Source organism: Ylistrum balloti, unplaced genomic scaffold (assembly GCF_031769215.1).
Source record: "Ylistrum balloti isolate Yb309-2 unplaced genomic scaffold, AGI_CSIRO_Ybal_v1 Utg370508, whole genome shotgun sequence".
NCBI lineage: Eukaryota > Metazoa > Mollusca > Bivalvia > Pectinida > Pectinidae > Ylistrum > Ylistrum balloti.
In genome coordinates, this window is record NW_026782328.1 from 1,329,537 (window position 1) to 1,357,504 (window position 27,968).

At 34.4% G+C, this 27,968-nt stretch overlaps 1 protein-coding gene across 1 annotated transcript; it reads right to left on the reverse strand.

Moving 5' to 3' along the window:
• Positions 1-6,429: 6,429 nt before the first annotated feature.
• Positions 6,430-27,945, reverse strand: LOC132555585 (protein zer-1 homolog). The gene is made up of 17 exons (XM_060219929.1): positions 27,892-27,945; positions 25,296-26,094; positions 24,593-24,778; positions 23,686-23,803; positions 23,223-23,366; positions 22,716-22,774; positions 19,963-20,025; positions 18,948-19,002; positions 17,997-18,050; positions 17,330-17,491; positions 16,567-16,657; positions 16,042-16,112; positions 13,584-13,631; positions 12,874-12,941; positions 12,026-12,214; positions 11,808-11,905; positions 6,430-11,594 (listed from the first exon to the last, which is right to left on the reverse strand). The coding sequence occupies exons 2-17, from the start codon at positions 26,069-26,071 to the stop codon at positions 11,362-11,364; spliced, it is 2,415 nt and encodes an 804-aa protein (XP_060075912.1). The 5' UTR covers positions 26,072-26,094; positions 27,892-27,945; the 3' UTR covers positions 6,430-11,361.
• Between the last annotated feature and the right edge of the window lie 23 nt (positions 27,946-27,968).

The window sequence follows — 27,968 nt, forward strand, 5'->3', positions numbered from 1 at the left end:
CTGAATCCAAAACTGCATGCGCAGACATTGTTTACTCCTTCCGAACGATAATAATATGAATAATAGTGGGTCGCTATTTTATTTGGACTTTTTGACGTTATTTACAAAATGTTAATACGACTTTAAAATTTCATAATGAACATAAAGTGCAACATTTGAACAGATATTTTAATGTTTTTATCAGTTAAAAAAAGAATATCTAACCATTTAGTGCCATTAAGGATTGAACAAAGACTGATTACGACAGTGCACTTTGAGAAGCAACGAATGAGAATAGTTAACAGTTGATTGCTTTCTACATCAATAGCGTAACTTTTAGTTATTTACATACTTATCTCATCATTTGTATCTGAATTAATTTTAAGGCCGGGTAAATATGAAAACTTGTGTCGTAGAAAATAGTTTTTATTCGCAGCGACAATGATATTGTTTTGAATTATATTTGGGAATTGCAAAGCTGTATGTACATGTACAATGCCGTAGTCTATCTGTTATCTTCACTCGGAATTTTGAGACCTACATATAGGAAAGCATGTTTTAAGCCGATATTGGTTCTATTCTAGAATATAATATGAGCATTTTGAATCATAGCTCAACTTATAATTTACATTATGGGGAACCTGAAACGTATTCTTTGTAACGGAACAAGCACATGATGAGACAATTAATTTTAACAATCATGCATTACAATCATAGACAGTAACTTAGTCTTTAAGTTAAAGAGGAAACAAAATCACCTCTACCATTTCTCTACAAAGCTACCTGGATTATACAAGGCCTTTTCTATAGAATATTCTTAAGGGTGAAAAAAAACTATGGTCCTCGCCCTCACTTTATCCGCATAGTGCACAGGAAATAAGAAAAACATCTTAAAGTTGAGAAAAAAGTACAGACACACCACAAGGTAAACAGGAAAAGAGGAACAAAAGCAAAAATGTTTCAATCATATCACACGTATATTCTGGGTGAATTAATGGAACCTAAACGCTTACAAAACTCTAATGTGAAAATGTAGGGAATTAGATTTCCAATCAAATCAAAGGTAAACCATCTCAACATTGTTCAGGACCCAACCAGTCATGACTTAGCGACAGACTTACTGCTATCGCCAATGGAAAGGCTGACAATGAATCCAATATCTCTGTTAGTATCATATTGCAAATAGGAAAAAGTGAGTGCCTCCAAAACCGTGACAAAGATACAAATATTGACAGTATGGAGTGTGAAATAGGATTTGGACAATTTCACTACTGTGACGGTTTCGGTCTAATAGTATTTAACAATCAAACCAAGGACCACACCCTTTCCAACCATTGTTCCCGTAGTGCTGATCTGAATTGTCTACTGTGTGTTGATCGCAGCTAATGGTACTGAAGAGACTGAACTCCAATGCCACATCACTAAAAATCGTCGAGTAGGTCACCAATATATCTGGGATGCTTATTACCCCGAAAGATAGCGAGATTAGATGTAGCAGCATCTGGGAGATGCGGGAGGCCATATGTCCCTACAAGCCCCGACCAGAATGCAAATAAAGAAGGAAAACAGGCCAAAACTGCACTTACACAGAGCAACCTCGAGAAACAGTTATCAGTATGTCAGTTCGTTAAACTCGACGACAGAAACAAAGGACAGGAATCTACATTAGGTACTTGATACAAACCAGAGAGAGACTAAAGACAATCACCATCACAATGATCCAACACCTCATACAGATGACTTTGACACTCAAAGGCCACATAGGGAATCGTTCAAATTTCTCACAGACTGAAACTAAACTAAGGAAATCCTTGACCCGAAGAAGGAAATCCAGAACCATTTTTTAATGAATGGGGCACACATACTTTGTAGGAATGCTATCACATCAGCCGACTCCTGGTTCCATCTCCACCAAAATCTCCGACCAGCTTCAGGGTGCCAAGTAATCCTTAATCAGACCCAAGTCCCATCTCAAAATGTTCGAAACATCCTAGCAACAAACATCAGTCAGCCCCTGATATGATCCAAGCTGCCCCTACAAGCATGCGCATTTATTAACAAGCACAATTAATTAAATATGTCCCAAACACTACCTCCACACTAAAAGCGTAGATGACAACAATCCTGTACCTCCTACGGAAAAAGAAAAGTAAGTGGTGGTATTGCTTTCGTGTGGAATAAAACAATCGACCATGTTGTGATGATCCTTCCGAGCGGTAGATTACAACCGATCTCCAACCCTAAATATATGTGATATGCCATAAAGTAACATACCTACCGATATCATACAAGGAATCAGACAAGGGACGAATTGATCAACTACTCTATACAAGCTCTATGCCAAGGACACGACATCCTCCTAGAAATATCACCAAGGACTTACATAGGCAACATAAACGTAGGCGCACTATCACTCGGCGACGACACTGCTCTCCTGACAAACAAGGACAACACTTCATCAACATGAGGCCAAGCAGTCTTCATGGTCACCTGAGATCAGCAATATTTAATATAAAGCTTAAAGGGTAGGCATCAAGTGTCATGAAACAGAAATTGTGACACTGATGATAGTAAGCCCGTGTCAATACATGCATACCATCAAAACTGTCATCCTATACTTATAAATCTTACAAAGTTTTTTCAAGTGGGAAATAATGTTATGCTCAAAAATGCAATTCTTCTATAAAAAATATAATAAAGTTAACCTCCTTACAAGGAAGAAATGTGAGAGCCATTTTGGTCATTAAAACACTTTAGGACGCTTATATCCTAGAAGAGCATTTGATTCGACCATACTTGGGTGTTGAGAACATTTTTTGAAATCTAAGTCAATTTGAAGTCCGTTTTTTGTCCTGCCTAACAACCCCCGTGGGTAAGTCAGCATCAATCTATTCATACCATCTAGCCGTCATCCTTCATTCATAATTCAAACCAACTTGGAAATATTTCCAATGGAAGTTTAACAAATCATACTCAAAAATCTATTTTCCTATATAAACTATCGTAAACTTTACCCCCTCCCCATTTTGATACCCTGGCGCCATGAAATTCACAAATTGGTAAACCACCTTAAGATGTTTCCATCCATGAAAAGCATTTGGTTCTGCCTTATCTGTGTGTTGTTAAGATTTTTTTTAATTTGAGTAAATTTGACCCGTTTGGCTCCGCCCCTTAGGCCCACAAGGGATGAGGAGAACATAATTCACTATTTTGTTTTATCTTAGACCAGTGAAGGTTTCTGAAGATTCATTTCTGAGAAGTAGTCGAAAATATTACATTTTCTACGGACGCACGACGCCGGATGAAGGTGATCGCAATAGGTCATCATGAGACTTTGTCTCAGGTGACCTAAAATCAGAGAACTGTTCTATTATATTGCAACAAAATAACCAGCCTATCGTTGGTAACTAGGCGAAATTATCAAAGATGAATCCAACAAAACAACTAATGCATGAATAAGACATAAATCCAACATCCAGGACAAAATACAACAAAGGCAGAAATCTTCCCTACTTTAAATAGATCTCCATGGGCGTAATTGGGTGAGGTCAACCGTATCACATCTAGGATGCTATAAATATATGGCCTAGAAGTCCTATAGCTATTCCAGTAATATATCATTGCCTTTTTAGGATTGTGAGTTAAAATCCGTGAAGATAATGTAGTTTCTACCAGATAGATGACTATCTACAGCAGTGTACACACTTGAAGGTGCACATGCTCTCCCAACTATAGACAAACACTCTAATAGTATTTGGTAACATGATCCGTTTGTATAGGAAAACTTGTTATGAAAACAGCACAGAGCGCCAGCAACTTCCATCGTCATTTGACCTGATCGATAAACCGCCAAACAATGAAGTCTTGGAAAGAGGAGTGGACAAAGCTATAACACAAATCTGGAAATAAATATCTGGACAGGGGAGATAAAGCACCATCCAGTCATCGACATCCCCATGACAAATTGGCAGGAAGGCCACACCTGGTATGGAGTTACGTCCAAGACAGATCACGTGATGTAAGAGAAGTCAAAGTGAAAACTCAACGGGTACTTAGATACTTCACAGAAACAAAATTATATTAAACCAACATTTAGTCTTGCCAAGTTGAAGAAAACACTTTTCATTACATCGCATTCTATTCAGTCCACTAGATAGAACTATTTAATATGCATTAAGCTTTTCATACAAAGCAGTTACCCTGATCTACTGACACAGCGCATATTCGACTGTTCCCCTGAAACTGCAGCACCATTACCAATCTTAAATATCATGTGTTCTAGTATTCCAGCTGCATACCAAAAGAACTGATCTACTCAGTTTCAAATGACGCTCCAATCCGAGCATCAGGGATGCTGCAGTGTGTTCCTTTCCATTCTTAACTCGTCGCAGGTAAGGAGACGGTGTATTTGCTTAGAAACTTGTTGTAATGTTGTAGAATATTGTGATGTAGTGTGCACCAATCAACACTAATCACTTCATCACGAAAATCAGTTAATCTTATCCCAGTCACCGGGGTGCTCAGATTAGGTAACAGAGGCAATTTAAAGAGGAAGAATAGCCGTCAAAAAATCATGAATACTACACAGGTCCAATTTGCTGAAAGTACCATCTGTGATAATAGACACATTACTTGAACTAATTTGTGAAAATCCTGTGACTACAGTATACAGGTTTTGGTTTCGGAAACACTGAATTGACGTGCTTTTAAGATGGTTGCCATCGGATTTCAGTAAGGTCTATATGCGGACCAAACATAAGCAGAAGTAAAGTAGTAATAAGAAACTTTATAACCTTGTAATGATAACGAGGTATTGTTTACAAATCGCCCTATACAAGGAGTATCCATGAAAACATCAAACTATATAAAATCTCAGCAATTACGAGTGAGGATTTGCTACGAAGACAGGAAACGGACTACATATAACAATTGCAAGGGCAAACACCACGGCAGCATTGCTGTTCGACATGGTCACGAAACTCCGTCAGGACGGCTACCAGTGAAATGCAAGTTTAGGACTATTACCTGTGAAATGCAGGTACGGTATTTTAAGTGCAAAATGCTTAAAGGTTAGAGTTTGGCGTCTTCGAATCAGTTCTGATCATTTGGTGACTGTCGAGACGTATTATGGTGAAAGCTTTGCCTGCACTTTGAGAGTAGCTTGAAAGTGGTGTCTTTTTCGATCATCGTCAAAAAACAATTCACGTCATGACTCGGTAACAGCATAAAATAAATTCAGTAATTGCAACCGATACGACATTCTAAATACGTCATCATGATGACGAGGATTTGATTTCTTAATGTCTGTATTTAAAGCAATTCTTTGAACACATTTTGCTGCATGCCATAACGACTTTCCGTAAAAGTCGATGCACATGAATTTATTCCAAGAGAAGTCATCTGGTATCATTTCGTCCTCATCATGTTTACATTGTCTCTGTTATTGCCTTAAGACATATTTTTTAAGAAATAAGCTCCAATACATCTAACTTCGTATTGCAGAATGAAATATGTTTGCCAATGAAATCGTGACGGCGGTGATTTCTCGTGAAGGAACGGGGGAAACAAGGAACAAGGGCTATCCGTATCTTATTGAAGGTTGTAAGAGACATCTAATTATGCAGAACCAGGGCGGGGTGTTATTGATTCTTAATTTCATCCTCAGTATGTTTTCCCAAGATTGTTTTAAGACCACTTGTATGGTTCTAGGGCTTACAGAAACGTTTCTATCTTTTCCCTATTACTATGTATCTACCCCACTATAAAACAATTTTGTTTCTTGACGACAAAGTTTATTTTATGTTAAAATAATCTTTGAGAAAACACGAAAAGTAGTAACACAAAGGAACTTTCTTTAATCTTAAACATCTATAAGTGGGTACAATGTAAAGGCGGATTCAGAGATCTAATGAATTTTATTGTAATCTTCTTTTTGACTTTCTAGCTATGAAGGAATTTCGGGTTTGGTTGAAGAGGCTATTTTCCACCTTCATTGGATAAAGCTTTCTGCCCCGGTGAAAAATGTTTCCTAACCAATTTATCTCATTCCATTTAACAGTTCTAGATAAGTGGTTTTTAATTTTTTTCTGAGGGACAGACAGTTATACAACAGAAATCATGTCACAGAACAGATATCACTGCTCTTGGTTCAAGTCAATGATAACAGTAAAGTCATCCAGGTACAACAGTATTGATGTAAATAAACTGACATGTGTTGGTTTCACTGAACAAAGAGACATAACTTCTTGTTATGGAATTACTGAGATATTTGATTTATTTATTAGTTTGTCATATAAATTTTGCGATGTGACACATGTCAAGACCACACAGCATATATATAGTTAATTGTTTAATAAGTATTAGCTTCAAACTTTGTGAGACCACTCTCTTTTCTCTTTTTTTAAACTATGATGGCATTTGTTTGAGTAAACTAAATACAGATTACATAAATGATCTTGTTTTGCTTGAGCACAAAACCAAACAAAACATTTATCAACTTCATTTAAGCCTCATAAACATGAGATACCTTGTCACAGTAGACCATAAAAAAGTGGTAAATAACTAAACTGTAAATATATAAGAGCTATATACACTGACTGTAAGCTTAACAGTTGTGGTGACCTTTAAACACTTTTGAAATGACCTTGAACATTGTAGTTTTCCTTCAATGTATAAAGCTATCCACCAAAAATAAAAACTATAAAAGAACTACTATCCAGCATCCTTACTGAATACATACAAATTCTAACAGTTATCTTATTTTAGTATTTTTCAAGCTGAACTATACTGTGCGTACTGCATTTTTTGTTGTATATGTTAATTACATAGCGATTATTGTGGACATGCTAATAAATCCTTGTGCTAAGTGTGCTAAAATTTGCACCAAATTAAGCATGTTTACAATATTCCGCAGAAGTTTGTTGGAATACTATACAACTATTTATATTGTCATATTTCCATGACTACAAAGCGTAGAATAAGATGAACTATATAATGTATGTTGTTATCCTATAGTTTAAAAACCTTAACCAATATCATCTACTATATCTATAAAACTACTTCAGATTGAACAAATTATATTCACTTTACACATAATCAATCAACATCAAACTTTAACTAGAATACAACATTTTCAAACAGGTTTACAACACTGCTCATCTCGTAACCAACTTACATTAAGATAGATTCAGAAACTTAAAACATATTATGAATTAACAACACATAATTACTTAATAGCTATATGTTCTATATGAACGTTTTTTTAAGATATGTAAATAGGTAGGAAAAATGTTGCCAGAAATATCAATCACCTTAGTAATATTTAAATATTCAAATCAACGTCACACACATTTACAGGTAAAACTTACAACATATGTTCATGTTAAAATATTAATCAGGACACCTAATATCACACAATCACCACTAACAAAACCAAACTACAAAACAGAAATATTTTTACGGTTTGTTGTCAATTGCTTGATGGGTTATTGTCCTGCAAACAGTCAGGGTTATTTTAAGGCAGAGTCTGCTTGTAATAGCTGATTGCTACCTCAATGAGCAACATACAGGCGGCCCATAGCATGCCCTCCAGAGTAATAACCATAAAGTGTATTACCCAAGGGCACAACCACATCAGCACAAACGCTTGTTTCTCAGCTTCCAAGAAACAAAAATTAACATGGGTAACCATGCACTTCAGGACTTCACCTGAGGTTATGTATTCCAGTTCTACCAACTGAGCTATTGATATTTACAATTGTATGCCTGCGTGAACGATGCATGTATTCCAGTTCTACCAACTGAGCTATTGATATTTACAATTGTATGCCTGCGTGAACGATGCATGTATTCCAGTTCTACCAACTGAGCTATTGATATTTACAATTGTATGCCTGCGTGAACGATGCATGCAGTGAAACAGCACAATATTCAATTTATTGGTAAATCTTTTTCACTTTGCAAGAAAGATACCAAAAATTATGATATGTACCATATTTATCCTGTAACAAGCCCATGCTTGATAATAAGCACATGCCTGGTAATAAGTCTTCTCATATATTGCTGTTCAGTAGGATTACAATGAAATGTTATTTCATTGTCTTTCAATCAGAGATCTTTTGAACATATTTTAACAGAATTTGTATGTTGGCACAAAGGGGTTATTGCAGAAAAGATATGGTACACATAAATCACATCAATGTTTAGTTCAAAATTAAATTTCAGGATAACTCATGTATTTGGTGATAAAAAGAAAACAGAATCAGTCAAGAACTGAAAAAAACACTGTTGATGCACTTGATTGCATTTCCCTTATAAATCTAAAAATCAAATAAAATTCTTTAATGAAAAGGTTATCTCTCAATAAACAAATAGAAGCTTTTCTACAAAGATGGCAGATAATATTTGTCAATTTAAAGTTGCAAATTCAAATAGAGTTTCAAAACGACCAAAAAATACACAAAATGTTTTACAATTTTGAAGGTGATAAGGTGGTGCAGTGCATACACTTGTCTTTCACCTAGGTGTTCATGGTTCAAATCTCAGAACAGTTGTAAAATGGTATAGGGTTACCTGCCTATCCTCGTGGGGTTTCCACTGGTTTCCTCACACCATAAGACCCTGTGTATGCTTCTAACAGAGCCAACAAGAGTGATTAGCACTGGTAATTACTATATATTGTGAAAAAATCTGAAATTGCTGTAGAATAAATCCAGTGAAAACTGAACTAATTAATTATGGGAAAGTTCATATATTTATCTTGGATCTTTTGGGGATAAGAAATTCTGTGCAATGTTCTTGGGACATAACACATGACATCATCCTTTTTAAAATACTTACATGAAATTGTTACATAGCACAAAGAAAATGTTGATCAATGATGTCAGACACCATGATGTAACACAAAAAGTGGTGATAATATGCAATATATATATGAAAATAAATTTATCTGGCAAAGAAAACTTTGAGAAGTCGGATTTACTTAACAAAAACAATGACTAATTCTCATGAATACAGAGCTTGAAAACATGAATCATTTATAGATAGAAGAAAGTTATATCCAGGGAAACAAATTTCCTCAAGTGCCTACATTGTTGAAATATAGCTTCTAACTCAAGAGTAATCACATAATTGAACAAATTCAGCTAATACACACACACCACAGTTTGTTTGAAATTATGTAAACACTTCAAATTTGATGTTTAAATAGTTCATGACAGAAAAAGACAATTGCAGCCTAAAATACATGAATAAAAAAGTGTTTATACTCCAACTTCGGCTGCCATTGTTGGAATACACTTGCGACACATGTTTTTGCTATATTCAACAGTGATGGAAAACAACTGTATTCTAGCATGTGCATTAATTCAACAGAATTACTCTCTGAATTTACTTGACAATTACGTTTAGAAATATCAACAGTTGTCATTTTTACATTTCTTAATGAACAAGTTGATTTATTAAAATTTATAAAATGTCTGTTTAGCTTTGGAACTATATTTCTGTGCCAAGGAATTATTTTGGCATATGTCACCAGGTAAAATTCAATGTAATGTCTACATCAGGTAAATACAGATTGAACAAAAAACTGTTGAAGTTTCCATAGCCTGATTCTCAATCAGTGTTGCAAGATAAATAGAATACAAGGTCAATGATTTAAAATATAAGCTACATTTTGGCTCCAGACAACTTCAACACTCCAGGGGTTACAATCACTTTTGGTCTCTGCACACCTGGAACATGTCATGGCAAAATTAATGGCACAAGAAAAGTGATTGGATTTGTTCTAGGACAAAATAACTGGCCAATCACACACTGATATGCTCTGTTTGAAGGTTACAAAGGAGCAACACATAACTTCAAAGCCATTACAATACACTGTTATTCGACTTCGAGTACCACATGGAATCCTCAGTTTTGCCATGACATGTTCCAGGGGTGCAGAGAGCAAAAGTGATTGTAACCCCTAAAGTATCAAGGTTGGGCCCTGGAAACAATGACAAAAGTGGTTCGCCATAAAAACAGCTGATATTGTAAGACCCTGACCATGTTTTCTCTATATAATTTTACAGTATCACACAGTGCTGAAAAACACCTTGTGAAGTCTGAAGCAGACAGGGTGTCCATGGATACTTGCAATTCTCATGGAAAATGGTAGTATCCTAGGAGAAAAGCAAAATTTGTTGTTTCTAGCCCTGTTTTGGATTATTTAAATTTCTATCTCAATCTGTTGACAGGACATTCATAAGCTTAGAAATTTGTGAAATTAAAGCTGTTTTATAAGTAAATGCTTGCAGTTAAATTTCCTAATTCCTTAATAATGTAGAGAGACTAAACTGTAGGGAATCTGTTAAATAGAGTATTGTTACTGTAGTTCTACAGCAATGTAATTATTAAATAAATGTTTCAAGTAGTATTTCATTTATTTTATCAAGTTGACCTGATAATTGGCTTTTATCTTCATTTCTTACTTTATAGCGCACAAAAAAGATACACCTATTAACACACACACACCCCACCCATATTTCAAAATATAAGGTGCAAGTTGTTGCAAAGAATTATATATATATTTTTTTTGTTTCATGAAATTCTGGTAGTAAACTTTGACAATGGTTAAGCTGGGCCAGAGACATCCAGTGGATTTTTTCATGTCAATAGAAAAAAAAGGATTCTTTCTGTAATTATTCAATATTTCCATGTGATAGTGAATCAAAATACCAACAATTTAATGAAGTTAATGGTGATATTATTAAACACACCGGACTTCAAGTACATACAACTGATAATCTGTATGTAATAAGGCCTTTGGCAGGTTATACAGCCTTGTGTTCCCTGTCAGGATTTAATGCATTCTGAGCTAATAGCATTGATATATCTTGGTGAATACCAAGTCTTTGTTCATATACTCTGACCAGCTTTTATATGTTTTTATATGAAAATCCTGTCCATCATGTTTACTATAGCTATATGCTTAGCTGAAGGAGGGGAGATAACCATTATTCCTCCTAAAATTATCAGCAACCAACGACAAGAAATGTGTGACTAGCATTTTAATGGTAGATATCTACATCTGCTTGTTTTCACTATCTATACTCACGCCTAATCAACTTTGATCAACTTAGACTTGAATTAAATCAAATGAAAAAGAGGCAATAACTATGTGAAATATATATTACCATGATAGAAGCTATCACTGCAATACAAGACGATAATAAAACCTCCAACTTTTAAACCAAAACTTTACAGAAACTGTAGACCAAGCTGGACAAAACACACACTATGTTTTGTTTTGAGCAATAAAGGCAGCAACTGATACATAATAATGATGATGACGACGATGATATGATGATGATGATGATGATGATGATGATGTCCATCTACAAATTAACCGTCCATGTCAACATCGCTTTCATCGTCTTGACTTTCATCCTCTGCCTCTCCTTCTCCCTCCTGTTCCAGATTATCATACATCTCCATTGCATCTGCTCCGTTCTGCACTTGCAGTAAAACTTGTTTTGCTAAATCTCGAACTGCAGTGGTTGGTCGAGGGTCATGAATCACTTGTTCCAATAAATCAATGCCCCCTTCTTTCTTCAGCAAACTGCAGTACTTACCAGCTAAAAAAACCCAATATAACATTACAAGGTGATCAAGATATTTATATATAACTTTATAACAAAAAAGCATAAGACATGCAGAGTAAGTTTCCATTTGATTAACATAGATATCAAAATTCTTCCCCCCCCCCACCCCCCTCCACCTTGTGGACAGTAAGAACATCATTTTTGCCCATTCTTATATTGCCCCTTTAAATCGTATCCTATACTTACGATAAACCAGAGTAAGATTGGCTAATGCCCAAATAGACCAGTGTTGAGCTGCAGTTGTGTCAAAGGCTTTCACCAACTTAAAGATTGGCATGAAGGATCTAAAACATATAAAATGACAAAAGTGGGTAAGTCAGTTCAGTACTGTCTGTTAACCATTGAGAACTTGAAATTATAATTTTGATCACATGACAGGGTCAACATTGATAAGTGCTACTTACCTGTAATTGATGTTACGGCTCGAGTTGATAGGCCACCTCTCTATCGCAGTTGTCAGTCTATCAATAACTTCGTCCCGAGAGGGATTACTGATTGTCCAAGCATCTGGACCATCTGACATCAGGTGTGAAAAGATTCCTGCAGCGTTATAACTCACCTCTATACCATCACTTTTGGAGTCAAGGAGATCACTGAAGAGAAGCAGAAATCATATATTACCTGTAAATACATACTGCAGTTGATTTCAATATGAACGGGTTCATTTGTAAACAGGACTGACTGTTAAACTTCCAATGTACATTTAAAACTTGAAAAGTTAGTAAGCTCAAAAGTTTCCATCTCCTGAGTTTTTTCTTTCCTCCCCAAGACACCTTTTGATCCTTTGCCCTTCAATCCTTTAATTTATATATAGAGTTTGTGATCCAAAATGATTTATTTCCAATACTCTTTCCATTTTTTCAAACAATAATGCTTAGTCAGTTTATCAAACAAAACTCCAAAAATCATTTCTGGAAAAACTCTTTTTCACTGAGTAAGGTAGTCCTTGTTTCTTTGATACTGTCATATTAAATTCTGTTTCTGCAAAGTGACAGAAAAATGCTAGGACATGAAAGCTAATAGCTGTATCTTTAATAAATCTAAAGTCACAAAGCATGAAAACAAAATCAAAACCTTTCAAACGGCAGATAGGACTGCTTTGTATCCTTTTCAATTTCAAATTTTGAATGACCTTCAACACTGATAAAACTTAAGAATGATAAACTTCTTTTATTTTCTAATCTGAAGTAAGTAGATATGCTGCATCTCCAGTTAATTTTGTCTTGATACTAGATGTCCAACATTTGCCTACCTGAACATTGTAATGTATTCCGGATCCATTAACTTCGGGCGTAGAAATTTCACCTCAGCAATATTTCCCTGTAACAGTTTATTTATTAGATAGTAAATTACAATACAACATATAGTTAAACTTTTCAGATTCCTAGTCACAAATGGGCTGTTTGATTTTGATGAAAGAAACTGAATGTGCCAGTAAGAAAATAAGATTCCTAAGAGATAAATAGTGAATAATACAATACACCAGGACTATTTTTATAGAATTTTATACCATCATGTCTTTTCTGTCCGTGATAATTCGTGCCATGTGAATTTTATGTTTAAAAGTGCATGCACTTTTCCTATCTTCCCATTCATTCTACACATTTTTCAGACAAGTCTGTTCAAAAGTGAGACCCAAGTTGTGTCCAGTGATAGCTAAACATATTGAAGTCACAGACTAAAAGAAAATTTGATTTGCAGTAAAAGACATATTTAAAAAAAAAAAAAAAAACATTTTAAGACCAGGCAGTGGAATAAGCTGTTAATTCAAATAAAAGAATATTCAAATTGCTGGTATTAAGATCCTTTGATCCCAGAAATTGAACCAGCACCAGGACATCAGGACATTACTCTAGTTCTAAGTTCCTGAATGTATTCACAACTTTACATTCTAACAGATCTACTGCACTATTTACACTACGACTTTGTACTCTATACTTATACACAGTTACATGTACTTACCATCAGACCCATCATGTTCCTTAGTAGTTCAGGTTTATCCACAAATCTCTATCAAAAGAGGTAGAAATAAAATAAGCTTTATCAGTTCAATGTTTATTTATAAAATACATAATATATTATAATCAAAACTATGTCAATTCAAAGATTGAAAAATAAATTTAAATCTTGTCTCAAAACAAGAGATCCCAGATGGATCTTGGCATCCACCATCATTTGATCTTTATTTCTTCTTTAAAAGTTGGACGTTTTCCTTTCTTTTCTCTTCTTTCCTCTGTATTTGCTATTAATTATATGAAATTAAAAAATTCTCTAAAACATTAGCAATTATCTTTAACTACCAAATCCAAGATGTTCACCTGTCAGCCACTTTAGCTTTTATAATAAGTCCTAAAATTGATAAGGTACAATAAAAGATCAAGAGGAATCTACATATGAAATTTGAGAAAGATCCATAAAGTCCTTCTCAAGATACAATGATAACAAACTTTCATAGTCAAAATCCAAGATGGCCACCTGTAAGAAATTTTATTTTTTCTGATCATTTCCAAAACCAAATGGTCACAACTTGTGACCAAGGAAAACCTACATGTGGAATTTGATAAAGATCCATCTAAGACTTCTCAAGAAATTATGATAACAAAAATTCGTTTCGGAAGGGTAGATGGATGGACAGACCACAGATGTTGTTCAATTTGAATGTGGTAGCCCACCATCTGATGATATTAAAATTAAAACAATAAACAAGGTACAATGTCATATATATTCTTTGTGTTCCCTAGATAAATTTTTGTCAGCTTAGTCTAATAAGAGAAATGGTATTTGAGAAATAATATGAAATATTCATCTACCAAACTGTGTGCCTACATCCTTTTTATTAATACTGACCTTCGACTCCATTGTCAACTCTCATTCCAATCATCATTAACACTTTACAGATACTTACTGTTAAAAACCGTTATTCAAGCATGAAAGCAAGAAACTTGTACTACTGATCTCTGTAGTTCCAAAACACATGCCACAGATGTGAGGTTCCTACTTACATGAGGCTTGATTGGAGTATCACGTCTGTAAATAGTCCTTATACACCACAAACATGAGGCTCCTAACCTCCTATCTAAATATGAGAATCTCACCTGTAAACAGTCCTTATACACCACAAACATGAGGCTTCTAACCTCCTATCTAAATTTGAGAATCTCGACTCTGTAAACAGTCCTTGAACACCACAAACATGAGGCTTCTAGCCTCCTATCTAAATTTGAAAATTTCACCTGTAAACAATCATTGAACATCACAAACATGAGGCTCCTAACCTCCTATCTAAATTTGAGAATCTCACCTGTAAACAGTCCTTGAACACCACAAACATGAGGCTCCTAACCTCCTATCTAAATTTGAGAATCTCACCTGTAAACAGTCCTTGAACACCACAAACATGAGGCTCCTAACCTCCTATCTAAATTTGAGAATCTCACCTGTAAACAGTCCTTGAACACCACAAACATGAGGCTCCTAACCTCCTATCTAAATTTGAGAATCTCACCTGTAAATAGTCCTTATACACCACAAACATGAGGCTCCTAACCTCCTATCTAAATATGAGAATCTCACCTGTAAACAGTCCTTATACACCACAAACATGAGGCTTCTAACCTCCACCTGTAAACAGTCCTTGAACACCACAAACATGAGGGCCTCCTATCTAAATTTGAAAATTTCACCTGTAAACAATCATTGAACATCACAAACATGAGGCTCCTAACCTCCTATCTAAATTTGAGAATCTCACCTGTAAACAGTCCTTGAACACCACAAACATGAGGCTCCTAACCTCCTATCTAAATTTGAGAATCTCACCTGTAAACAGTCCTTGAACACCACAAACATGAGGCTTCTAACCTCCTATCTAACTTTGAGAATCTCACCTGTAAACAGTCCTTGAACACCACAAACATGAGGCTCTTAACCTCCTATCTAAATTTGAGAATCTCACCTGTAAACAGTCCTTGAACACCACAAACATGAGGCTTCTAACCTCCTATCTAAATTTGAGAATCTCACCTGTAAACAGTCCTTGAACACCACAAACATGAGGCTCCTAACCTCCTATCTAAATTTGAGAATCTCACCTGTAAACAGTCCTTGAACACCACAAACAACAATTTTTGTAAACAGTCCTTCACAAACATGAGGTAAACTCCTTGAACCACAAACATGAGGCTCCTAACCTCCTATCTAAATTTGAGAATCTCACCTATAAACAATCATTGAACATCACAAACATGAGGCTCCTAACCTCCTATCTAAATTTGAGAATCTCACCTGTAAACAGTCCTTGAACACCACAAACATGAGGCTTCTAACCTCCTATCTAAATTTGAGAATCTCACCTGTAAACAGTCCTTGAACATCACAAACATGAGGCTTCTAACCTCCTATCTAAATTTGAGAATCTCACCTGTAAACAGTCCTTGAACAAGTCCATACCTCCATTGTTCATAAACTTCTGACAGTTGTCAGCTGTTTCATCTGTAATGATCAGGAAGATGATGTAAATAATATACATATATACAATTAATCCTGTCTTTAAGTGGCCTTCGTAGGCAAGTGAACTTTATGTAGAGGTCGAATCAATCTGTGTTTCTAAAGTTCTACAACATGTGTAATGATGCCAAAGACTAACAAAATGAATAAGAATAACCTGTTATAAAAGTACGTTAATGTACCAGTATTTAATTGAAGAGAGCATACAAGTAGCTGTGCGATTTATCTGTGACATTTTAGACAGTACTCCATGCTACCTACAATAACTCGTCACAGGTGGGACTATATCAGTGTGATTTACCTGTGACATTCAAGACAGTAACTTCATGCTACTTCATCACAGGTGTGACTATATATCTCTGTGATTTACCTGTGACATTCAAGACAGTAACTTTATGCTACTTCATCACAGGTGTGACTATATATCTCTGTGATTTACCTGTGACATTCCAGAGTGTACTCCATGCTACCTCCAACACTTCGTCACAGGTGTGATTTTGCCATTTGTTTCTTATCAAATCTAGCATCACCTAATGATTAAAAAATAGATATACACATAAGTAACATATTTTGAAAATCCTGCACATTAGCCTAATGTAACAAAATCCATGATTAGGTGGAAATCCTGGATAAAATAACAAATAAAATAACAGATATTATCTGACTATTAGGGTCTACATTTCTGAGCCTCTGGTATCACATTGTTGTCCATTTTAAGGTAAATACAGAATGTTAAATAAGTCAGAAGCATGCAGGAGGTCTCAGTGTATTAGAAAATAATCCATGTTTTCTGTCAGGTGACCCCATACCTTTAGTAGTTTTACCATTGTGAAATGGGAGCACTTGCTGATTACATTATATCAAATATGCCAAATGGCCACCATATAAAGTTTAGAGGGAAGTGTTGTCCATTAGACAGGGAAAACTCCTGTCATTATTGTCTGCATAAATATCAGAACCAGGTAATGTAAGATATAAATGCCTTCGTACCCATGTGCAGAAGTTTCTAAATGTTACTTTTGACCCCTTGACCTTGAATCAGAGAAGATGTATAACTTGATGCTATGTGGTAAATATGAACCAAATTTATAGAAAGGTTCTCAAGATATATCACTGTACCAGGTTCAGATGGGACACTAGGTAGCACTTTATGGCCACTATAAAATAGCAGGGGTATACAAAGGTATATATCTGTACTGTACCTCCACGGCACCAAGAGTTCCAACAGTCTTCTTCTCATCCCCATCAACCTGGCAAGCCAGACAGTTCAGAAGGTATATGCTGATTCTCTGAATAAATTCCTCTTGGTCAGATATCCGGAGGAGATCTATTAGAACTTTTACTAGACGTTTGTAGCAGAAAAGCTGGAGAAAAAACACAAGTAACAGTTAAATACACAACCATAGAAAAAAATTGAAGCCAAGTACAATATTTACTTCATATCTTCTGTAGCAAAGCAGATATTTCATAGTTAGCAGCAGTTATTATGGAATAATTTTTCAGGTTGGTAATGTCATTAGAAGTTCTTACAACACAACCAGATTTGAGGGTAATGTCTTGATGACTACACGGTCACCTTCATCAGACAAATGACCACTGTGAAGCATACTAACACTGAAGTATATATGTAGTGTAAGGTAAGGAAGAACTCCATACATTGATTTGCCATATATCATACTTTTCTTACCGTCCATGTGAAAGCTATATCAATGGACACTGGAATATGCAACCTGCCATTTTTGTCCACAGGGACTTGGCAAGAATTTCCGGCCCATGGACTATATGTATGTATCATATCGGCTATATTATATACCAGGTATTCATTGCCTGGGATTGTTTATAAATACTGAAAGTTGACATCAATCTTACCACATCTTGAGGAATAGACAAGTTGCAGATAGTCAAACAGCCATTTCTCAGCATCTGAAACAAAACATAAAATAAACTAACGTTTGATTGAAGCAAAACAGAAAATACACTGCCAGCAGGAAAGGAATACCTGCATTGTCAGATACAACATTATATTCAAATGTTTCTCTTCATATTAAAATATGTGTTCATATTCAGTGCATACAGTTGAGTGTAGATTAATCTTTCCACCTTGTGCACTTGTAGTGCACAAGATTAAGTTTTAGATAAGGTTTCGACTACAGGTAAACTATTTGTGCAGTAGACCTGATACAGTGATGGCGCTATCTCCCCCCAATATATAATGGAGAGTACCTACAGCTATCTGTGATTTTTACCTGCATAATGCCTGAAATTCTTATCTGTATAATATCTTAACGTTGTGTCAATGACCTTGCTTTTATTCTACTGTAAATTTTTCTGCATTTCATTATTCAAACTATAAATAAAGCAGTTAAAAACTTGCAAGAATAAATGATAATTGCAAAAACACATAGAATTAATAGAAACCAAAGATCTGTGAATGAAAGTCATCCTACATTGTTTCTGTGTACAGTGAACAAAAAAATCTGTGCTATTTTATCTTAGTGATAATTCATATTTCTTATAATGTAAAATCATATCTTCATTATCTGAAACACTTCTTGCCATCAACTGTTACACGAAGAATGTCTGAGAACTTTGTAAAATGTGAAAATGTAGTTATTTGGAAAGATTAATAGTTTACCTTTTCTGGTTCTATAATCTCAGTTCAGACAATACCTGATAGTTGTTTCTTCAAAAAAAACCCACAAAAAATTCCTCTCTTTAAGAGATATACTTCTTTGCAAATATTTACAGAAGCTGCTTTCCAATTATAAAATTACAACTTAGTACATCGTGAATTTATGTATGTATAAGTTTGATACTTACAGTCATATCGTCATGTTGTTTCTCCATAGCATCCAGCAAACAGCTGATAAGACGTCTGAAATCATGTTCATAATTTTTCAAAATTTCATTGAATTTTTTTTTTTCTTTTTTTTTTTTTTTTTGGGAGGGAGGGAAGTGGAGAGAGCGAGAATTTAGCATATGCAGAAAAATATCACCTAACAGATAAGTGTATATAAGGATACAGATCAAATCTTAAAAGTGTTCCAATTTTGGTTTCTAGTCATGCATGAGAAAAATACAATCATAAATGGTCTCTAACTATTTGATGTGTCCATGTGATAGTGAGTCAAAATACCAACAATTTCATGTGAACATTTTAGCACTCTTTTACAGTTTTTAAAACCAAACTTTTAACAACCTTCTTACTTTTAAATAAAAACGAAAAATACACAGGATTTTCTCCTGTGATTTGTTCTCTCGATATACATACAGCATTCATAATAGTTTAAATGGCATTTTTAACAGAAGGTATCCTTTTATTGGAAAAGGTCAAATAAGAGAAAGTTGCTGGAATTCTTGCAAATGGACAACAACTTTAAAGTTATTAGTATACATGACAATAACTTTGGGAAAAATTCAGAATATTCCTTATCTTAATTGGATAATTTAGAAAGTAGATGTCATTTGACCTGGGACTGGTAGGTAGATTAATGAGTGCCACTATAGCATCAATTTTCATATTCACATATTCATTTAAAGTTTTAGCCAAAATACAAAATAAACAGTCTTAGGCATAGATAAATTACTTTCTGAACATAACTGTCGTCTATAACATATACACATGTATATTGTAACAGTAATTCACAAATTTGTCAAGTATCTTTTATCATAAATCACAAATTATATCTTAATTGTATATATGAGAAAATATTCAAACTATAAATGTAATTCATATATAGTAAATACCTATTCAAATACATGTATATAAATACATGTTAATTTAGAATTCATTGGGTTTCTTATACATGAGACAAGAATCAATATCAATTCAGACCTTTTCTGTAAGTAGGTGATGTTGTCTTTGTGAGGCCCTTTGACAATGTAAAACAAAGAGGCACTGAAATAAAAGCAATCATTATGAAAAATATAACACGAATGTTTTCATTAAACATTAATGATGCAAAATCTGTTTTAATGGTTCCAAAACCGAGGGTCAATTTGAGAAGTCTTCTGACCAAATAATGAAAAAATAAAGATTAAAAAGAAAAAAAATCATTACAACAAATGAACTGAATTATTGTCATCGAAAAAATGTTTTGAAATTACTCATGTGTGAGGATAAATCTACACAAACTTATAAATCAATGTTAACATAAATCTGTATGTCACTATGTTAATTAAGAATTTACTTGTATAAATTTACATGTGAAACATCAAAAAAGATCATTAATAGTTTCCTACAGGTACACTGTATAATATTATTAAAATTTCTCAGTCTAAGATAAAGTTACTTGAAGATTGTACAAAAGACAAACAAGTGATTAGCAACTTCCAATTACAAATTTAGAATTAAGTTTGATGTAGAGCTGATGTTGTATGATTCCTTGACCCAATGGTATGCAGTGCAATTGACAATGAGAATATTGTGGGATGGAACAACAGATGCCTGTCCCATGCCACAGAAATATCTATGATTTCTTGTTTAATGATGGAAACAAATATGGAATGGTAATAATGCGTCAAGTTGTAAAGAAGGGAAAATAAGTTTCAATGATATTGCTCAACAACTTGAGATAAGCAATATTGAATATAAAAGATGAAGAGTAATGGAGCTTTCAAATGTCATGAAAAAAAACTGTGACATGGATGATAGTAATCCAGTGTCAATACATGCATATCATCAAAACTGTCATCTTAAATGAATAATTCTTACAAATTTATTTCCAGTGGGAAATAAACAATGTTACACTCAAAAAACAATTTTTCTATAAAAACAAATTACAGTAAAGTTAACCTCCCTTGGAAGGAATGTAGGACCCATTTTGGTAATTAAACCACCTAAAAATGCTTCCATCCATGAAGAACATTTGATTCTATCAGAAGTGGGTGTTGAGATGAAGATTTTTGAAATCTGTGTCAATTCAACCACTTTTGGCCCCTCCCATCAGCCCTGCGGGGTATGCTAGGATCAATATGGACATACCATCAAGCCGTCATCCTTCATTCTTAATTCTAACCAAGTTTGAAATATTTCCAATGGAAGTTAAATAAATTATACTCGAAAATCTATTTCCTATATAAACTAAAGTAAAGTTTATTCCCTCCTCAGGGGGAAATTTGATACCCTAGAGTCATGAAATTCACAATTTTGGTAAGGCACTTTAAGATGTTTCCATCCATGAAGAACATTTGATTCTACCCTATTTGGGTGTTGAGAAGAAAAATTTGGAAATTTGAGTCAATTTGACACTTTTAATATCACCCCTCAGGCCCCCGTGGGTTGGGAACTGTATAATTCACTCTTTTGGTTCATCTTAGGCCAGGGAAGTTTTCTGCAAAATTGCATTGAAATTGGTTTAGAGATTTTGGGAAAAAGTTGAAAATGTTAACAACTTTGAAGGGCAGTAACTCTTCCAAATGCAGTCAAATCAAACTGCTGTTCTTGAAATCACAACTTCGTGTCATGGTATTTAAGCCTTCCTGGCTAATGCCATAATACATTCCGTCAAGATTTTTAATGGCATACAAAACACATTACATTAGTTCATGAGGATCCATCACAAATTGCAATGGGGCAGATTACATAATATTATTTAGCCAAGCATTTTCATCCTCTCAAAAGACTTCTTGTGAACCCAGCCCTATCACCTCTTGTAATTGACCCTTGTGAACCTGGCCCCATCAGCTCTTGTGATCGACCTGCATGTAGCCAGCCCTATCACTTCTTGTGACTGACCCTTATAAAACTGGTCCCATCACCTCTTGTGATTGACCCGTATGAACCAGACCTAATCACTTCTAGTAATGGACCCTTGTAAACCGGGCCCCATCACCACCACTTGTGATCGACCCTTATGAACCTGGCCCCATCACTTCCAGTGATTGACCATTGTAAATATGTTCCAATCATCTCTTGTGATTAACCCTTGTAAATACAGTCCCTTCATCTCTTGTGATTAACCATTGTAAATACAGTCATATCACCTCCTGTGATGGACTATTGTAGATACGGCCCCATCACCTCTTGTATTTGACCCTTTTGACCGAGCCCTTTTTCTTCTTGTGACTGACCATTGTAAATCTGTCCCCATCACCACATGTCATTGACCCTTGTTAATACAATCCCATCACCTCTTTTAATTAACCCGTTTTAAATCTGTCCCCACCACCTCTTGTGATTAACCCTTGTAAATCTGTCTTCATCATCTCTCGTGAATAACCCCTTTGAACCCAGCCCTCTTGTGATTAAGCCTTATGAAGAAATTCAGAAAAAGATACAGTAGAGACAGATAATTAATTACTTCTAGTTCACATTGTTAAAGGTCTACATTTTGAAACCTAGAAGGAGACAGAGAAAAATGAAAATTGATTGAAAGAAAATGTCAAAATCTAAATGGGGAGGTGCACTGGCTGCCTCATAACTCAATAAATCTGTTTCCATGTAGATGATAATTAAAAAATATGAAGCACATATGTACCTGGTCCCTTTAACAGTGCTACTATTCAAATGTGATAAAGTTGGTTGAAATAATGTAAATTGGGATATTAGAGAGATAGTACTTTTAAATACATGTAAAAGACACATACCTGCCAGAAATTTGAACTTGTTTGTCGCCTTGATTTTCTCTCATTCCAAGCAAAATTGCCTGAAACAAAAAAAAATATAAACAAATCCATTTTCACTTTTCCATCTACCGGTATTAACATTTTTTGTTAAACTTAAAGTTTCAATATTAATATGATATATGTTCCTGTTAAATTTTTCATGAAGTTACAATATCAAATATCAATAATGAAACAAATTAAATTTTGTAGTTTTTAACTCATTATCAGTCAGTCAGTTCAGACAGAAAATCTTCAGTTCAGACAATAATACAATACCTTTTTAAAGCATTTACAATGATGAGATTTTTTTCAGCAGATGTTCAAAACATACCATATCATTATTGTTTTGATAAAATAAATTACCAGTTAATGTTACAAAATGAGCAAGACACTGAATCAAATCAAAGCACTTCATTTAATATAATAATGACTTCTTTCATTTATTTCCTTTAAAATTAAAGCAGAATAAAAATAAAACTAGATTCTTACCTCCAAAGCTGCACAATGATTTTTGACCACCGAGTAACGGAAGATTTTGAAGAGGGAATTCAGTGAGGATGTGAGAGCATTGTCCCTATCATAGTAACGCTGTATTGAGATCAAAACTTGTTCCTCAGTGGCATGACCACTCACCTGTCAAAATAAAATGAAAGAAGCAGATTACCTCCCCTGATAAAAAGATCATTCTTATTTAATCATGACAGTTGACCTTCACTCATGTAAAGTTATCAAAAGCAACTAGTCTTTGAATTATCTAAAATGTGTAATTCAGGTGATTAGAATCATGAAAGTGGTCTATGGAAAGATCAAGGTCAATTTCTATGATTATGAGCCTTACTGGTTCTGGAAGAGAAGTTATAGAAATGACAGACAAATAAGAAATCAGTATTTCACAATCTTATTTCTTTCTTTGTCAAAAAAGAGAATAATTTCCATATAAGTTTCATTGTACCTGTTTAGCAGGCAGATTTTCTTCAGTACAAGGATCATCCTGGCAGTGCAGCAGACCCAGGAACTCAAAAATACGACCATCAAGACCTGCAATGCCACACCTCTCATTGTCTGAGGTTCTGAAAATAAAATAGAAATCATGACAAAAACTGGATGTTAACTAAATCTTCTTCTCACAATACATCATTTCTGGTTCTGATCCTACCATTTTCTTTCTGATATGAAAAATTTATCTTCTCAGATATCATCTTGGTCCTATCATCCGACCATTTTCCACAAAATTTTTCTGCATGTTTGATCTACTGTATATTTTCAATTTAAACTGATGAGCCTAGTCCTGTTTCTAATTATTCCACTATAAATAGTTTTCCTCTGAACAATTGCAACAACTTTGCTAGAATCCAAACAGACTTTTTTAAGACTGATTGCTATTATGCAATAAGCCCAGGGACCAAAATACAGATTCTGACTCAAAGTCTGAGAATGGCTTAATAGGGGACTATGACATAGCAAATGTTTTTTATTCTTCTGACCACGTACAAAACAGACAAGTGTGGCACCAACACATAATGTTTCCTCTAATTTTCATCTTTATTCATGCAACTTGAACACTTTTTTATGCTATACATTATTGTTATCAGCTATAGCTCCGTAAGATATTTTCATGTACGCATCTCTGAAAATTTCCAGTTGTACTCATTAACAATGTGATGATGGAACAAGTAAAGTGCAAAATGAATTAATGATATGTTCACAATCACAACAATTTAATGGAGTAAGCAAAAATTATTTAAAAATTGTTCCATAATGAAGACCCAGAAATTAGTCTGTTTTCTAATTATATGCAATGATCTGAACATAATGAAGGCTTTTGTTTTCCTATAACTGTAAATTCAAGCCATACTTACTTTGTTGTGGTTGGCTCAAGTTTGTGAGATACTTCTTTGCGTGGAATCTTCGGAAGATCTGTACCAGAAAGATCAAGTGATGTCAAATAAGGGAGAGAACTCATGAGCTTTCTAAGGCATTCCTCTCCATTGTAGTAATGACTCACAGTAAGGTGTTCCATGGAATCACATGAAATATCTAAGTGCCTAAAAAAACAGAAAAATTCATGCTTAAAAAGTGCAATGAATTAAGATCTGATCCACACGGAGGTTGCAAACATTTTCAACAACTATGCAATTTTATTATATTATACATGTACAAGAAAAGAAACCATAACTCTATGAAAGTGAATATTTTTGGAAATATATATGCAGGGAAGTAAGTTTTTCATTTCCTAATTAATCTTTCAAACATTCTTATTTCACTTTCATTTGAATGTACCAAATACATTATACTATACATATAACTTGGAACTCTCCACACCAACATCATGCATCTGATCTTTATATTGAAACATAAAATTCTGTACAGTGATCAATTAATTCTAATAGTATTTCTTCCAATGCCCCGTATTTATTGAAATTTAGCATATCGAACAATTATATTCTCATCAAATAGTGTTATTTTTTTGTTAAAGTTTTCCAGTTAAGAATTGTTACACAACTACATGAATTTTTTAAGCATTTGCCTGAATGGCAGCCAGCATCATCAAATATATCTCACCTCAAATTTTTGCATTTGCAAACATGATCTATAGCATGTTCCAAGTCATCAGACTTAAACATAATCTGGCTTAAATTAAGCCACATGAGGTTATGAAGGTTTTCCAAACACTTTAAGTGAGCTCCATCTAGGACACTTCTGGACAGATCAAGGTGTGTTAACCTAGTTAGAGGGTTCAAAAGAATGTTAAGACAACAGCTTTGATAAGAATCCTTAAAATAACAATCACGTAAAGAGAGAATCCGTAGGTTGGGAGTATTTACAAAAAAATCTTTTCCAAACTGTTTTTCTCCAACAATGTTGATTTGTAGATTTTCCAACATCTCTGCGATAACACCTGTAAACGTTAAATCTGTCATTGACTCCTGTGGGTTGTTCTCGTATTTTAGAATTCTTAATGTCCGAGAAAGTTTGTTTACACATTCGATTGTATTTTTTGACAACACAGTATCTGTGAGAATCAGCTCCTGGAGTGGATGATCTGTGACAATGTTCATTTCTGTGTCCTTGACAATGCATCTTGACAGATCAATTCGAGTCAGCCTGGTAGAAGAAGTGTCTCTGAATAAGTTTATCCATTTTAAATCCAATATGCCATCCTTTTGAAGAGCTGTCACAAGTCTGTCGACCACCCCAGGAAGAATGTCCACTCCAGGTTTGATGGATAATTTTCCATCTGGATCTTCAACACAGAAAGTTTCTTGGTTCTGGGCACACACATTGAGACATATATTCTCTAATGTGTCCGGCTTGTTATCCGGCCAAGCATTAGTCATGCTTGCTCAGGCAGAACACACCCCTGGAAATTAGAAAACAAACTTTATGTCTCGTGTCTTATTTATCAATACCTATTAGTATGCTGTCTCGTGTACTGCCCTCCAATAGGTTACTGGTATATATAGTAACCTGTAGGAAGATCAACAGACACACACCCAGAACACTGACATTTGTTAGCAAGAAAATGTCTAGAAATGAATGAGCTGAGGAGATGGAAAACCTGTAAGCAACTAACCAACCCAAGATCAGCATTACACTGTACACTACCAGTCCCTGTGTGTTCAACCTACCAAAACCATTCTTTATTTTCAAGATAGATTATGACTCAAGACAGAGCCAACATTTGTCTCACATTATTTTAGTAATACATACATGTACATTTTCATACTTTACCTCTTACCAAATAATTACAATAAGTAATGACAACAAAATGTAAACAATAAAATAACTTCTTAAGAATCTCTACAATATAGAACAGGAGTAGAGATGAATAGTAGTTTCCACAGACAGTGTATGGTGTTTTTTACTTCACTGATACTATCAGTAAAGCCCATGGAATAGTTATCATAAAATACTTAAGTCACCATGCCATATCAAATTAATTTGTTTTCTAGTTAAATTAATCAAACAAGATCAATGATCCCACACTATACCTGATATGATAGAAGATTTAAGCTCATGTCATAAAAATATTATAAGACAAGTTAAGTTTAATTTCATATCCATATGAAATGAACACAAGTTTAAGATTTTATTGATAAAATAACTAATTGTCAGTCTACAGAAAATACAGGAAAATCTTTATTTGTTTCTGTACATTAAGTCCATGATTTACTACATGTATTTTCATTTGGTAATGTTTTGCACTCTTGCTACTCTTGGTTTTTTTCATATTATGCATTCTAATATGCAATTAACATCTAGTAAACCTTATGAATTCTGTTCTCAATACACTTTTGCAATTACTTTTGGTAATTTTCATAATGCTGATATGTGATATTCAATTCTTAACAGTAAGTCATATATAGCTGTGATTCATAAGATACATTGCAGTGGATACATTGTGAAATTGCTTTATTTCTAAATGAATAAATAAAATTATTTATACAGTACTTATCATCAAAGTGTATCATTGTACATTTGCCTTATTTTCACACGAACAAATAACATTATAAAAAATTGCACTCGTTGTAAAAGCGTATCAATGGCCAATGACTTTCATGACAATATCTGACATTGAGATAGGTTGCTGAACCCAGTTATATGCGCATCATTGACGTAACATTCATATCTGGCTATATTTTGACAGCAGTGTTACATAGCAATATATCCATGTTTACCTCCAGTGACAGCCTTTGTAACCATTAGTCTATGTTAACCCATGACTAACAGCTAGTGTGATATATTGAGAACAGTGAGACATATTTTTGCAAAAGTATTTGGTAAAATACTTATCTGACATTGAAATGTATTAAACGTTCGACAGACATTAAGTACAAATGAATTATTACCCGTTGTTATTTTCCCCGTTTCCCAAAATGACTCAGTTTTTGGAAACAGTTAAATTATTTCTTAATATGAATGGCATCTGCATTATTAAAGATTAATAAAAATTTCATGATACGCTTCAAAATCAGGTATGTATCAACCAGTGGCACCGGCAATGGTGTCAAGCTGTCAGTGGTAGTAGTATATCAGTTATCGCCCTTTTCGAAATCGTGAAAAGAGAGATAGTGGAATTATTGTGAGCAAATTAACGGGATCGTTTGATCAATAATAGTTTACCGAATAACATATAATAATAAAGTGCGTAAAACACCTTCGTCTTCAAAGTTCAACAACGAACCGGAAGAAATCTTGTTGTGTCCGAAAACGGAAATGACCTGGTCCTTACTA

Bases quoted from the DNA above. Each gene is read 5' to 3' on its own strand.
- LOC132555585 (XM_060219929.1), bottom strand. From the start codon at position 26,071: ATGACTAATGCTTGGCCGGATAACAAGCCGGACACATTAGAGAATATA. The intron at 16,113-16,566 runs GTAAATCACAGA...TGATCATTACAG, and splicing joins TACACTCTGGAATGTCACAG to ATGAAACAGCTGACAACTGT. The intron at 12,942-13,583 runs GTAAGTACATGT...AAACTGTTACAG, and splicing joins GGAACATGATGGGTCTGATG to GGAAATATTGCTGAGGTGAA.